Source organism: Vigna unguiculata, chromosome 7 (genome assembly GCF_037176805.1).
Source record: "Vigna unguiculata cultivar grain cowpea cultivar isolate G323 ecotype 2 chromosome 7, ASM3717680v1, whole genome shotgun sequence".
NCBI classification, from domain to species: domain Eukaryota; kingdom Viridiplantae; phylum Streptophyta; class Magnoliopsida; order Fabales; family Fabaceae; genus Vigna; species Vigna unguiculata.
Genome location: NC_140798.1, coordinates 34,685,659 through 34,699,936, shown reverse-complemented (window position 1 = coordinate 34,699,936; position 14,278 = coordinate 34,685,659). Strand labels below are relative to the sequence as shown.

The following is a 14,278-nucleotide window of genomic DNA, read 5'->3' as shown; positions in this document are numbered from 1 at the left end:
TATATTATAGCTACGGATATTTTATTCCAAAGAAAAGAAGTCTTCAGTCGTGCTGAAGACTCTGTAAACCTTAAAGACAGGTTCGCTTGTGGCTTGAAAATTCAGCAAGTCTAAATTGTTGCTGAAAGTACACACAAAATTTGACATGTGAGTATCTGAAATACACATCATAGATCTTCTTGGTGTGTGAAATTTAAAGTTCGAACAAAATAAATTTTAAAATTATCAATAAAATAACCACTAAAAATGTTCATTTGAAGCTTCATCTTCTTCCTCTGTATTTTCTCCTCCCTTCACTTCAAGGTTTTTCTTTTATCTTCCTCTCTGAATCGATTCTTTTACAGCAGAATCTGTATTTAATTTGATGATGAGGGTAAAAGAAAACGTTGAGATGAAAAGAGATTGAGAATCCAGTAACATTATTCACTCAAAATTACCATTATTATTATGGTTATTGCATTTACAAGAAGAACAGAGGCAGTTTGAAACTGCACTTTGTAGTGGGGGAGTCTGGGAGATAACCCACTTTCTCACTTTCTATACAGAGAAAATCATCGAGAGTGGAAGAAAACAAGATTCTCTGGACTCACATACATACATACATACAGAGTCTCCCTCAGATTCCATGATAAAAAACAAAAAAAAAAGGGGAAAAAAATCTACTTGCAACCACCAGAATTTACAGAAGCTTCCTCTGTTCCGTTCCTTCCTCTGCCACCACGAGTAGACCAGCTTATTGTCATAGTAGAAGAGAACAAAGACAAGGGGCAAAATCAGCTACACCAACCATCTCAAGTAGCTTAGGTCGTCTCTCTCTTTCTCTTTCTCTCTATCTCTTTCTATATATATAAGTATATCTAGCTCCATTGCATTCATCTCACGTTCAAGTCAACTGAGCCGTGTCACCAGCACTCAAGATCCAAGGGTGTCCTACAGAGAGAGAAAAAAAAACCATCAACACAAAAGCCCCAAAATGAAGTAGAAAGATGAAGATGGAAGAGTTGTTTGTTGTGCAGAAAGTGATGAGAACTTACTCAAGGCTTGTTCTGCTGAGAACCTTCTAGAAGGGTCTCGAGAGATCATTTTTCTGAGGAGATCCTTGGCGGCGGGGGAGACATTCCGGAAGATTCTAGAAGGGAAGCGGAGGTTAGCCCTAACGACAGCCTCAAAGATCTCAGCGGCAGAGTCTCCGTAGAAAGGAGGGATCCCTGCCAACATTATATACAAAATAACACCACAGCTCCACACATCAACTTTCTCATCATACTCCCTTCCCATCACAACCTCCGGCGCCACGTAGTACGGCGTCCCCACCACGCCACTCATGGTGCTCCCGTCGCCGAACCACTCCGCCGACCCGAAGTCCGCCAGCTTGAGATTATCCGCGGAGTCGAAGAGAACATTGTCGGGCTTGATGTCGCGGTGGGCCACGCCCATGCGGTGGCAGTGGGCCAGGGCTTCGAGAAGGCTCTTGATGAGGACGGCCGCCTGGGCCTCGGAGATTGGGCCGTTAACGATGCGGTCGAAGAGTGTGTGGGGCTGGCAGAGGTCCATGACGATGGAGAGATAATCGTCGTCCTCGAAGACATCGAAGATTTGAAGGACGTTTGGGTGAGGAGAGAGAAGAGTCATGAATTTTGGTTCGTTCTGGAGACACTCGCGGTCGGTGGAATCGGCGAGGAGAGACTTGTCGATGACCTTGCAGGCGTAGGGTTCGTTGGTGAGAGGGTCGAAACACCGGAAGATGGTTCCGAATCGTCCACGACCGATCTCCTCGTTTACCTGGTACTGCGTCTTCAGCGCTTCGCACATTCTTCTTTCTTCCGTTTTTTTTTTTTCTCTTTTGTGTTGTGTTGTGGGGTTTGTTTGGTTACTCTGTTTTTATAGAAAAAAAGGGGAAACGCGAAAGATGGGGAAAGAAAGGGACCCAATGTGTGGCGGAGTATTGAAAAGGAATATTCGTTGTTGGATACCACTTCTTCACTCTTTCTTACACTACACCACTTATCACCTTCTCTCTCTGCCCTTCCCTTCAACTACATATACTAAAATAATAAATATGTTAACTAAAAACTTCGACCTACTTTTATTTATCTATTTATTATATTATAAATCTAATTACTAGATATGTTTTTTTAATTGAATATATTTTATATCGTTTAATAATAAAAATAAGTTAAGGTGGAGTTATAAAAATGTTACCGTTTAGAATAACTAAATTCGAATGTTTAGGAATTAATTTACCGAATAGCATGACAGAAATGTTTGAAGGTGATAGTGAAACTATTTTTTTATTTGTTTGAAGTAGGATGAAAAAATTTCCTTGTGCTCGTGAATATTATTTGTGGCGTACCTGAACTGAACCATTGACATCCCTAATTTAAAGCACGTACAAGTGTCTATAATTAGGCGTGAATTAGAGAAATGAATTTGGTTTGTTATTCTGCAAGTTGAATCTCTTGGTTTGCTTTTGTTGTGTTTACAACTGCTTATTTTTAATGCTTTTATAAAGGAGGATTCTTTTTTCTTTGCATCTGAACACGAGGAGTAAACGAATTGGAATAAGGAAAGGCTATATCCTTAGAATATACCTCCTGAGGAACCGAAAGTCTTAATTTTTTTAATAGTCAGAAATTCGCATGACTTTTGTATTGAGGCTGAAGTTTGGTAAAGTAGCTGACTTCACCTCTATGGGCTTCTCACACCTAGAGTTTGATTACAAGCTCACAACCTAACTTCTACTGTGACACCACCTTTTCTTATTCAGAGTGAATTTTTTTTATCATATTTTATGTTATCAACTTTTTTTTCCTAATTAGATTTGACACGAACACAGTATCACATTATTATTATTCCATTTCCTATATTTCTCCTTTTTTTTCTCCTACTTTCATATGCCATAAGCTCTATATTTTACATGTGTTGTAGATTGGATTTAAATTATTAGAAAAAATAGAATAAAAATATATTTTTCTTAAATTCTTCAAAATAATAATAATAATATTAGGCTCGATGCTTGATAGACGTAATCCAAATTGAACGGAACATTTTAGTGAACTCTATTTCTATTCTTTACAACCAAATCCAACTGGCCAAGGACATCCTATACGGCATATACACGTTTAACATTCAAGAAATAAAAATTATACCAAAATGAATATATTAATAATCGGGAAACTAATTTTTCTAACTAAAAGGGTGGGATTTGAAGTTCTATCTAATCTATAAACTCAAACGATCTAACGCCCACAAAAATTAAATCCCAATTTTAAAAAAGCGCAGGATATTTTGATAAAATTAAACAAGTGGAAGATTTGTGGGGTACCAAGTGATTGTTCCCACCACCATAGCAATATTTTTGCCTAAATCCAAGAACTGGATGGCTTCTTTTGGGGTCAATTTTCTGTTTTGTTAATTGTGAAATGTATTTTGTATTAGAAAGGTAAAGAAAAGTTATTGAGCTGGGTCCATTGAAAATGATGATAGGGATATGGACCACAGCTTTTCCGGATATGAAGCCATTAAGAAAAGAGCACCTTAAAAAAGATTAGGATTATTTATTTTTGAAAAATGGCAGGCTCCGTATGACTTACCGGACAGTGCAACGTACAAGACAGGACAATCGATCCAGATATTGGAGAGAAGAGTACGATTAGCAACCACGTTGCATAGCTTTATGCCACTCCAATTTACTCTTTCTACCCACGGGTACGATTAAGTCCATGCTTTAAGTGAGCAGGTCTTCACTCTTGACCCAACATTTCCCCCTCCAAAAAACACCACTCAGGGATGCACTACAATTTTGCGTTAAATTTCATTTATTTAACAAATTAATAGTTCTATAATTTTCAATTTGTAAGTATAGTCAGATGCACTTATACAAATTCAAATATGATTCAAAATGAGTCAATAAAGCCTGCACCTATCCAGTCAAATAATTGATTAGTAATTAAGACTTTGCCCAAAAATACTGACTCTACACTGTGTCAATAAATTATCAATCCAACTGATCAATCCCAAACCAATTACTAGTTGACCTTTAAACAATCTGGGTAACATATTCCAGATATTGATTTCTTACTTGGGCTGCATTTTTTTAAGTCAATCTCAAATCCTAAAGCAATTTTTCTTTTCGCTCCTAAACTTAATACAAATAGGCACTTGGTCATCTTCAACCTTCATCTGGATTTAGCAATACCAGACAGAAGTAGGATAATTGAAAAGAAATATATGCAAAACACAAAGCGACTGGATGAAACGTACACACACCCTCTTCAGCCCACCGTCCTCCCAATAGAAAAAAACAGTCAACTAATATGTATACGGAAGAATCAATATAATCCTGCATACATCTTGAAAGATAAATCTTATCATCCAGAAAAAGAAAAAATGTGACATTTTTATTTGTCTAGCATTACTCGTTAAATTCTTCGACGCCTAACAAAAATATTCAGTGAAAGACGGCAACCAGAGATGATGAGACAAATGCACTCTTCAACAGATCTGGGGAAAAAGGGGGTCGATCACTGAAGCAAACTACTAAAAGTTCCAAAGGTGAGAAAATATTGCTACTTATGTTCCTTAACAACTTGGGTCCCCCAAATAACATACTCACTGATGTTAATAAGATTCAACCTTCTCAGAAAACATCCTCATTTTGCACGGATAGCGACAGAAGGCAACAAAACTTCCATGATAATGGCCCAAAGTTTTATCACTACCAGCATATCAGAATATTGTTGGAACTTGCCCACCAAAATCACATTTTCTTAGCTTCGGAATTTCCCACTAGTTGAAGCAAAATTGGCACAGTCCCCACTTAAAAGCTGATCCGGAGCCCAGTGTCTCTGAATAATGGCCAGTCTATCAGTTATGGGGCATTAATTTCTGTTCATCCCTGTGCTAATACACACACACAGACACACACATACATATATATACAATGCCCAAAATAAGAGAAATTCAGAATTTAAAAAAAAAGAGAGAAGAGGGAATAGACACTGAACTGAACGAAGACCTCATGTTCCTGATTTCATTTTCAAGCAACATAAATCAAACTTCTAAGCATGTAGCATGGTCAGAAGTCAAAAGAAAGTATTATTTTGAAAACACTTACCTAAAATATCTTTAGAAAGGAGCCTCCAGTGATTCATCCCAGACTTCTGCACTTCCGTTGGAGACATCTTCTACGTCTTCTTCCATTGAAAGCCTGATGTATTCTCTATGAGCAAATCGGTCCCACTCTGTCAATGTTGGATTCTCACGTTCCTAATCACACAATACATGCATACCAATTACTAACGATGTCACTAACAGTATCCAAGCTCACATACAACTCAACAATGCAATAAAATTTATCAAATATTTCATGCACCTGACGGATCAAAAAAGGGTCACGAGTTTCAAAGGTCATGAATACATGCATACCAATTACTAACGATGTCACTAACAGTAGCCAAGCCCACCTACAACTTAACAATGCAATAAAATTTATCAAATATTTCATGCACCTGACGGATCAAAAATGGGTCACGAGTTTCAAAGGCCATGAACTTGTTGAGATTGAACAGGATGTTGAAAACACTTCCAGAAAGTTTACCACCTTTCAGATCACGCAGAGTTACAAAACTATCCTCCTGCAGAGCGAAAATTTCAACTGATTAAAAGTCATCCAAAATAATAAATCAGCACTGACATGACACCAACCAAAGATATAGAGGAAAAAAGAAGGGGGGCAATATGTTTGGGATAAGCTGTATTCCAGGAAAAAAAATTAAACTGCTCACTAGATTTGCACTCACTTTTCCAGGTAATGTTACCTAACAATGTTATAATAACAGATCAAACAATCAGCAAAAAGACGGGAAGGCAAACCTTAGGTTTAATCATGTCAATTATCTGACATAATATGTCCTCAAAAAGCACAGGCTCTTGGGCCATGCACTCCATCCGATGCAATTGCTCCTCATAAAAAAATTGCAGTTCATTTCTTGTCAGAACTCCATTTCCATCCAAATCTATGCACTTGAACCTAATAGTAATATTTTCAAGTCAGCCTATACCATGATAGTTAAAAAGTTGGAAAATAAGTTAACCACAATGTCAAATATCAACTCCAATTAGCATGCTTTCTGGTGAAGAAGATATAAAAGAGCAGTTACAATGTAAAGCATATCATTTTGCTCCAACACTTTGCAAAAGATGAAAAGTATACTAATAAGTGCCAAAACAGTTGGGGAACCCACCTTTAAAAGCTAGATATTAAATGAGGAGAAAGAAAACACATAAATACTCCACCAAGCATTCCACACAACTCAATGTGGGGCTTAGGACCCCATGATACCTATGTTCCTAGCACCAACCTAAGGGCCCATGTATCGGCAACTTTCACTCGACAGCACTTCACTCGGTGAACCCTTTGCAGGCAGCTTTTTCCGAGACATTACCAACCAGCCTTAAATTGATAAGTACCAAGGCAGTTTTGGGACCCATTTCAAAAGCTAGGTAGCTATTAAGGGGGAGAACCAAACACTAGTACTCCACTGAGAATTCCATACCACTCGATGTTCCTATCATATATTCCAAGTCCAGACTTAAAGTTAGATAGATGGAAAAGTGCAAAGGTTCATCTCATTATCAATTTTCCTATAATTGTTCTGCACAATATGGCCCAAATTTTCAATACTTCAGTTTCCACTGTCCGATTTTCTGATGTGCCAAGCATCCTTCAGCAACTCTCTTCTAGTATACTATAATCATTTGATACTAAACTTGATTAAACCATAGAATGATGCAGCTGACCAAACATACAACAACATATTCACGGTCTCAAGCACATGGGTTACTTGGCACAAATAGAACTGTTTTGAACAATGCCTTTGATTAATGTACATAACATTCTAGACGTCTAGCTACAGATAAAGCTTCATAAGAATGGACCCCAACACAGGGATGTGCACCATTCAAAATCCAATCAAATAAAGCAGCATCCTGAGAAACTAATCTGATAACTCCTTTCAGAAAAAGAAACCAACAAATGAAATAGATAATGAATGAGAAGCAAATACCAATACTCAAGACTTGGTTCAGATGGTTTATCCTCTTCTGCCAGTATGAAATAAACAAAATCTTCATATCCCATCTTTCCCCCAGCTTTACTGGTAAACTTTCTTGGGACCTGAGAGATAATATTGAAGCAAGTCAAAATCTGCATCTTCAGTAAATGATTTCATAAATAAAAGAGAAGGGGTGTTGGGTCCGTTACTGAAGTTAGAAACAATTAAATCCCAAAGACAGAAGAAACAAGTAATCTACACAAACCTGACAAAATATTCTATCAACAATTCGGTAGGTAAGCGCATGGTTACCATATCTGATAAGATTCTCTTTGTCTATCAGGAAATCATGGTCTGTATCCAGCTCCCAAAACTTGCAGTATATAACATAAAAATGCTCATAAGAGAAGTACCTACAGTAAATTATCAGGTCAAGTAAAAACAGTCAGTATATTTTGGTATGAAAATGTTTCGGCACCTAAACAGAGACAATGTGTAAAGTTAAAGATAATCATAGTTTATCTACCTCAAAACCTTATTGATATCTTCTTCTTCATCAGCATGCATCATTGCATCAATTATGTTTCCACGCTTCAGTTCCCTCAAAGTGAGACAACCATTTCCAGCTCTATTGATGTAGTAAAAGATTCTGTATATTACAGTTTCAGCTGGGACATTGAAAAAATAAATTAAGATTAGCGTACTCAATGCTAAATAAAATATTGCACCAGAAATCAAGACCAGTTAAAACCAAACTGGCATAGATTTCAAGTTTCAACAATCACCTTTAGAAGGCCACTGGAAAAGCTTCTGAATAATTTATTTGGAGTAACCAAAATGGTTCATAATTCTCATAAGCTTCTTTTAGCACATTCAAATAATTTCATAGTTAAATTTCCGATATAAACTATCATGTCATAAGAATAAGATTTAATTAAATAACTGCTTAACTAACCTATACCCAGTTGGATTTAAGGGGGAGAATTTAAAGACAAAGCAAGAACATAGAGAAGGAGTCTATTAATTCCGATCACTGGAAGGAGGAACTAAAAGTTAAATATGATGTAAAGTAGTTACCAGAAAGTTTGCTACAGATTTAATCTGGAAATTATGGAAAAAAGTTTAAAAACAAATTGGTTACATACTTCAATAAGGAATGTGGCAATGGAACTGTGTCAGGACAGTTCCCATTGAATGGCACTGCTCTAAATTCTAATACCATATTAAAATGGACTGGGCTTGTTCACCCTCAAAATCAAAAGTAGGCTCAAGGGAGGAAGATTCCCAAAGTTATAAAGCGACAACATTCTAGCCATATTTTTTACTTTAAGCAAAGTCGGACACCTTTACACACCCTTTATGCTAGACATTTGAAATCTGGAGCAGGAAGTTAGTGTTTAGATATTTGTACGTAACCCAACATTAATATTAGACAGACTTTAACACCACATTAATTTCAAAGAGAAACAGGATACAACTTATTTGGTAAAATTTGTATCACATAGGTTATATAGTAATAGACTTGGTGATGACTACCACCTAGGTCATTACTTTCTATGTTCCTTATATGTGTCAGGTTTTTTGAAATTTTTTGTTTGTCTTTATCTATTCTATTCAAATAAGATAACTAATATTTTTTTTCAATTATACAGTTAGTTCTCTATTAATTTTTAATTATTTATTTGCACATACAATGAAAGTGAAAAAGGAAAAACTAACACAATTTTATTATGAACTAGAAATGAAAAAAGGGTAAAATAGGAAACTTCTTAACAGTTTTATTACGATCAACAAAATTCATTGCATTTATTCATGTCTACATAAAAACCTTGCAAGATAGTTAAAAAGGAACAGGGGTAGTATTTGTTGAAAATCAGAGTAATATATTTTGTACTTATTGTAATAATGGTGGCCTATAAGAATGGAATATTTTTTATAGGAAACAGAATATACCCCATGTATGTATAATTAATGCAATAATAACACTATAAACTTGCATCCGTTGTTTATTCAGACACCATTTCAGTCAAATGTCAATGTTTTCTCTTTCTTAACAGTGTTAATTAAGTGGAACTACCTAAACAATAATTTACCAATGAAACGGTAAATGCATATAAACATGAGATACATGAATGGAGTCTGAAATATTAAGAATACGCTGCCCACTATAAAATCAGAAACATTGTAATTTACCAATTAAACAGTAAATGCATATAAACATGAGATACATGAATGGAGTCTGAAACATAAGAATGCTCTGCCTACTAGAAATCAGAAACAGTGAAACACATGCAGAAAAATCCCTGATTAATCTCACAACTGGAGTTCAAAAGCCTATTTATTTATACAAAATTAGACATTGCTTTAAGCCTTGCCCCTCCCCCCACACCTTATGAAGCTCATTTTTGTCGTCCTATCATCTGTATAACAAAGAGATGCACTCCAACCAAATATTATTGTCGTATTTATTTTGGATTACTGATACACGATGGCAAAAAAATAAGAATATGCCCATTTTTAGTACCAATGATATGCCTTCATCTTAAACATTGTTATTTATACTACGATAAATTTATGCTTCATACATATATGTTCTTACTCTGTTGATGTTACTTATTTTAATGCCTGCAACTATCCTTGTTTCTAATCATATGATTAACTTTGTTTTATTATCAGGAACTAGGAACGTATCACAAAGATACGGATAGGAACCAGAAAAATATGATAGAACAACCAACTCCAGTTGTATTAATAACAGAGGTTCCAACCAGAATCAATGAGATTAAGAGCATAGAAATAGCAGAAGGAAAAAATCATAACAGGGAAAAATCGAGACAGCCCAATTCTCTCCCAAGTTCCAGACAATTCCAGCCTACTTTCCCTCTCCTACGACCTCCTATTTATACTTTCTCTCTCTTTAACAACTTATGCGCAGCCCAGGCCACCAATGCCAAGTCAGCAGTTAGTTAGGCACCCAATTATATCCTTATTCTGATCAAGTGTAGTATCTCACTTTCACTTCTGTATCCTAATGTACACCGTAGGCATAGGGGTCTTATTAGATGCCATGTCAAGTCACAACAGGACCAAGCCTGAGTATATCTCATGGAAACTGATTAGTAAATGAAACAAAATTTCCACTCGATAGGAAAAATAAAGTTTCAATGAACCACATGTGATAGAAGAGTTTAAAATCATTGCATCAATCTACAATTACAAACCCTATGCTTACAAAAAAAAAAGCAATTACAAACCATATCGCTCTTGAAATTCAGGCGTGCTCTGCAGGAACTCCAGCCCTGGATGAGTTGCTAAAAGCTCACGTAGCACAGGCTTAAAATCATCCTGAAATGTAGTAGAGTATTGCTCTAAGAAAGATGGATATGAACAAAATATGAAAGGCAAAGAAATCAACAAGCAAGATCCCTTTAAAAATATAAATCCTCCTAGAATAAAACTGAAATTAATATACGAAATGACATATTTTGATAGTCTAAGATTTAATGTACCTTTAGGATGAACAAAAGGAATTTAAAAGAAAGAAAAAGCCATGGGAAAGAAAAATAAATTAGAGAAAAAACCTGAGTAATGTAATTCAGCTGTGGTTGCTTTAATATTTTGAATATTACCGTAGCTATATCCATTGTCAACATGTTGCCATTAATCCAATATTCAACAAATGCGTTCCTATAGGAACATTTCACAAATTTAAGAATAAGTATAAGGAAATAATAACTGCTAGGCACAAGACCATTCATTAATGATTGCCTGCACTAGGCTAAAGGAGAGAACCAAATTAACCAATATACCTTATCAAATACAAAAAATTTCACCCAATAATTCAACCAGCATTGTGACAAAAAACGGAAAGTCATTCAGAAAAAGTAAAAGAATTTGCACTGAAAGCATTTCATTAGTATGCCTAGAAACATCTTTCCCGACTAAAATGGAAATTTACTAAGGGATTTCCCATATAGTGCCATCCACAACCTTGATGTCTTTGTTGTTTCAGTTGTCCAAGTTGCATGTCCAAGTTGCATCTGTGTGTGACATTCTCTTTGATTTCCCATCATTGATTCCAAATATCTGAACTTCGGAACTTGTGCAGTATCTTCTCCCAGTTTTACTTCCAATTGATTTTGCATTATTGATTGCTGTAATAGCAATACATATACTTAGCCTTACTTCTATTCAAACAAAACCCTTTATTTCCAAAGGTTCTTTCCAAAGCTCAAGTTTAGACTTAACTTTCCCTAATTTCTCAATTAAAACTATACCATTAAAAAACATGCAGTCAGGAGCACTGTAACGTAAATCTTTGGAAAGCACATCCAAGACTAGATTAAACAGATACAGACTCAAGTGTATACTAGATGTAATCCTGCCCTCCATTTTCTATGTGGGCTGGTTCCTCCTTCACTTTGGCCTCTCCTAAATACTGTCTGGCTTCCCCTTCCTTTGAGCCTTTGATGGTTCAATGCCAGAAAATGTGTTATAAAAATTGGTGCAAAGAATAAAACACCCTCAAAATTAAAAAGAAGATTTAGAAAATGAAATATAAGGTAGATCCGTTAAAATTAAAATTATTACCAAAACTGAAATCCAGAAGCAATAAATCCATTTTCTGGTAAAAAGTTTTTGAAATACCTCAATCTTATTACCTAGACCTAAAACTTTGAAATTCTCAACAGCTCAAACAAGAATCGCAATCCATGACACGAAAAAAGTTAACAAGTTTAAGAAAAATAAATTACACACCTTGTCACAACACCAGTTCCATTGTCAATCTTTCGGAAAAGAGTAGTGGAAAAAAAAGATGGCAGCTTGCAAACTTCCTTAGTAATTGATTTGAATTCTGACATTTCAAGAAAACAAGTAAAATGATTCTCAGAACTGGCTGCTACAACTCTTTATTATATTAGAAAGTGAGTTTATATAGAACATCCCCATTTGATCTTTGGCAATATTTAAAATAAGTAATTTTTACTCAACTTAAAGAGGGTGGTGCGAATATCTGATTACTTAGAAAACTAGAACATGAAACTAATATAAAATCACTTTTCCCAGGTGCAACAAATGGCCCTTCAGGCTATATCAGCTACTTATGTGTGATATCTCACCATGCACCTGCAGGCCATCCATATGTTGAAGGAATGCTCGATCAGTTTTAAACAAGCACTGTTCTTTGAGGTCATTTGTAGGTGGACGTCCATTTTGATAGTAGAACTGCAAGTGAGCAAAGATTTGTTATGACATCAAAATGGCAGAAAACAAGGGACAAAAAAGGAAGGATAAAGACACACATAACAATCCCAGCAGAATAGAAAGGTACCTTCAAACAAAACCTAAGCTAAGAGAACTAGACAGCAGTTCTTAATAGGATTGGTATAAATTATTTGCTACATATTCATGGGGGGTTTGCCAGCAGGGTTGGAAGTGTTCTTCTACTTTGGAACAACTTTTTATTATTAAGTAACAAGCTTAAGAAAAACCACAATGTAAGAGTTTTTGTGATAATCTGCAGTTCATTCATTTCTTTGGAACATATGGTTGTTGTGCAAAGTCACATATTTAAGGATGTCTCTGTTAGTCGACTGTCTATAAATATATGGGATAGTATGGTTTATAGCCTTTCTTTGGTGTTCTGCAAGAGACTGTCTGGGTAAAATTTGTCATTTCATATAATATATGTTATGGGATTGAGCATCTAGGCTGAATTTTTTTCATCTTCTCAGAGAGGTATTTTTCTTTTTCTGTTTAGGAGGATGGCTTATCCTCCTTTTACAAATTCTTTGTTGAGTTTTTAAATTTCTTCCCTATTCTATAATACATTTTACAAATTAAAAGAAAAGGCATACCAGACTGCCCTAACCTGTGGTATCACTTCTTTAACTGGCTCACTGACTACTTTCAAAGGGGAACCGAAATTGGAAAAGCCAACTCTTTGTTTCAGAATGCGAGGGGAACCAGATGTCCTTGGTGAAAGAGGCGGAGCAGTGCCAGCAGGAAACATGGAAGGCGCAGAATTACTGGTAGCATTTGGACTAGAGCAATTCCCCGGGACATTCAAGGGAACACCTGACCTTGCTTCATTGAGTAACGACGTTACCTGAATAATTAAAAAGGGAGATGTTAAAACAATATCACCAACTTTGCAGGTGATTTTTTGTGGAATGTTCAGGAGAATGGCGTAACAGTTTCAGGAAATCCAAAAACAAAATACAAAAGCTAAAGCGTTCTCAACCAGCATTGCACACATTTCAGTTATTACCAGGAGCCTATCTATTGATATTGTTCTGGAGTAGATAGGATATACAAAAAATTGGTCATGGTCATTTGTCGTAAGAGATAGAACTATGGCAGTTGAAGTTGATTACTACACAATAATATGGAGAACAACTCATTCATCCCAGAAAAGTGATAATTCTCACACCTGTGTGGAACGGTACCCACAAGTCAACGAGTTAATATAATATAGGACTGATGCATCTTTTCCCCGAACCTTAATTATCTAAATAATCATTGTCTTGTAACCACGGATACTATATCTCACCCCTTTCAACACCAGCATTGATTTATTTCAAATCACTACATTCTTCATGCACACGTATACATACAAATATATCAACGAAGGGAACAAAAGAGAATTAATGAGACTCCTCAAATCCGCAATATAGCAAAGTTCAGATTCCGAAACGGAAGGAAGCCTACCAATCGATTACTTTCCGGAAGCGACAACCATTGGTCGAAGAGCTTCTCGATGAAATTGTGGTTAGACTTGAGTGCCAAAGCGGGAAAGTCTGGGAGCAGCAACAATTCGACGTCCAACGACGCCGCATCAGTGACGACCTCCATGTTAATCTAAAACAATCTTGTTACCGTATCTCTCATTCACAAACGAAATCACTGCGCACAGAGATCAACGCTGATCCTAAGTTTTATTTTTCTTTCCTCCTTTAAAAAAATGCATTAAGTTGATACTGCAGTATCGAAATGGAACAAATGCGGTTCAGATATTCAGATTGGGAGCTTCAGGGGCAGAACCCTAGATCTCTACGAATTAAAATTTAGAATCAATCAACAAAAACATAAAATATGTACGGTAATGGTGATGTGATGAAATATTTGGAATGGACAGAAAGCGAAGGAAAACGAGAAAAGATTATTGAGAGAGAAGGAAAGAAAACGGAAGAGAGCGAGAATTTGTTGCATGTAATTTTATT

At 36.0% G+C, this 14,278-nt stretch overlaps 2 protein-coding genes across 10 annotated transcripts; both read right to left on the bottom strand.

The window, feature by feature from the left end:
* Positions 1-419: 419 nt before the first annotated feature.
* On the bottom strand, positions 420-1,869 carry LOC114189686 (phosphoenolpyruvate carboxylase kinase 2-like). Its single transcript, XM_028078327.2, has 2 exons — positions 1,035-1,869; positions 420-930 (listed from the first exon to the last, which is right to left on the bottom strand). The coding sequence occupies exons 1-2, from the start codon at positions 1,810-1,812 to the stop codon at positions 884-886; spliced, it is 825 nt and encodes a 274-aa protein (XP_027934128.1). The 5' UTR covers positions 1,813-1,869; the 3' UTR covers positions 420-883.
* Positions 1,870-4,249: 2,380 nt separating this feature from the next.
* LOC114192752 (putative serine/threonine protein phosphatase 2A regulatory subunit B''delta) lies at positions 4,250-14,240 on the bottom strand. Of its 9 annotated transcripts, none has more exons than XM_085665074.1 (13): positions 13,767-14,240; positions 12,928-13,164; positions 12,176-12,281; positions 11,814-11,910; positions 10,637-10,742; positions 10,310-10,400; positions 7,582-7,723; positions 7,321-7,468; positions 7,068-7,177; positions 5,875-6,031; positions 5,511-5,636; positions 5,117-5,268; positions 4,250-4,847 (listed from the first exon to the last, which is right to left on the bottom strand). In XM_085665074.1, exons 1-12 carry the CDS (start codon positions 13,908-13,910, stop codon positions 5,128-5,130), a joined length of 1,605 nt encoding a protein of 534 aa, XP_085521200.1. In that variant the 5' UTR covers positions 13,911-14,240; the 3' UTR covers positions 4,250-4,847; positions 5,117-5,127. The 9 variants fall into 9 exon arrangements, with proteins under 9 accessions (XP_085521200.1, XP_027938354.1, XP_085521199.1 ...); XM_028082553.2 differs by lacking the exon at positions 11,814-11,910 and adding an exon at positions 11,046-11,209 and having other exon boundaries at positions 4,250-4,902; positions 12,914-13,164; positions 13,767-14,239; XM_085665073.1 differs by lacking the exon at positions 11,814-11,910 and adding an exon at positions 11,046-11,209 and having other exon boundaries at positions 4,250-4,897; positions 12,914-13,164; positions 13,767-14,239.
* Between the last annotated feature and the right edge of the window lie 38 nt (positions 14,241-14,278).

Bases quoted from the DNA above. Each gene is read 5' to 3' on its own strand.
- LOC114189686 (XM_028078327.2), bottom strand. From the start codon at position 1,812: ATGTGCGAAGCGCTGAAGACGCAGTACCAGGTAAACGAGGAGATCGGT. The intron at 931-1,034 runs GTAAGTTCTCAT...CTCTCTCTGTAG, and splicing joins CTCAGCAGAACAAGCCTTGA to GACACCCTTGGATCTTGAGT.
- LOC114192752 (XM_028082553.2), bottom strand. From the start codon at position 13,910: ATGGAGGTCGTCACTGATGCGGCGTCGTTGGACGTCGAATTGTTGCTG. The intron at 13,165-13,766 runs GTAGGCTTCCTT...TTAATTATTCAG, and splicing joins TTCCGGAAAGTAATCGATTG to GTAACGTCGTTACTCAATGA. The intron at 5,637-5,874 runs GTTTGCCTTCCC...TTCGCTCTGCAG, and splicing joins TTGACATGATTAAACCTAAG to GAGGATAGTTTTGTAACTCT.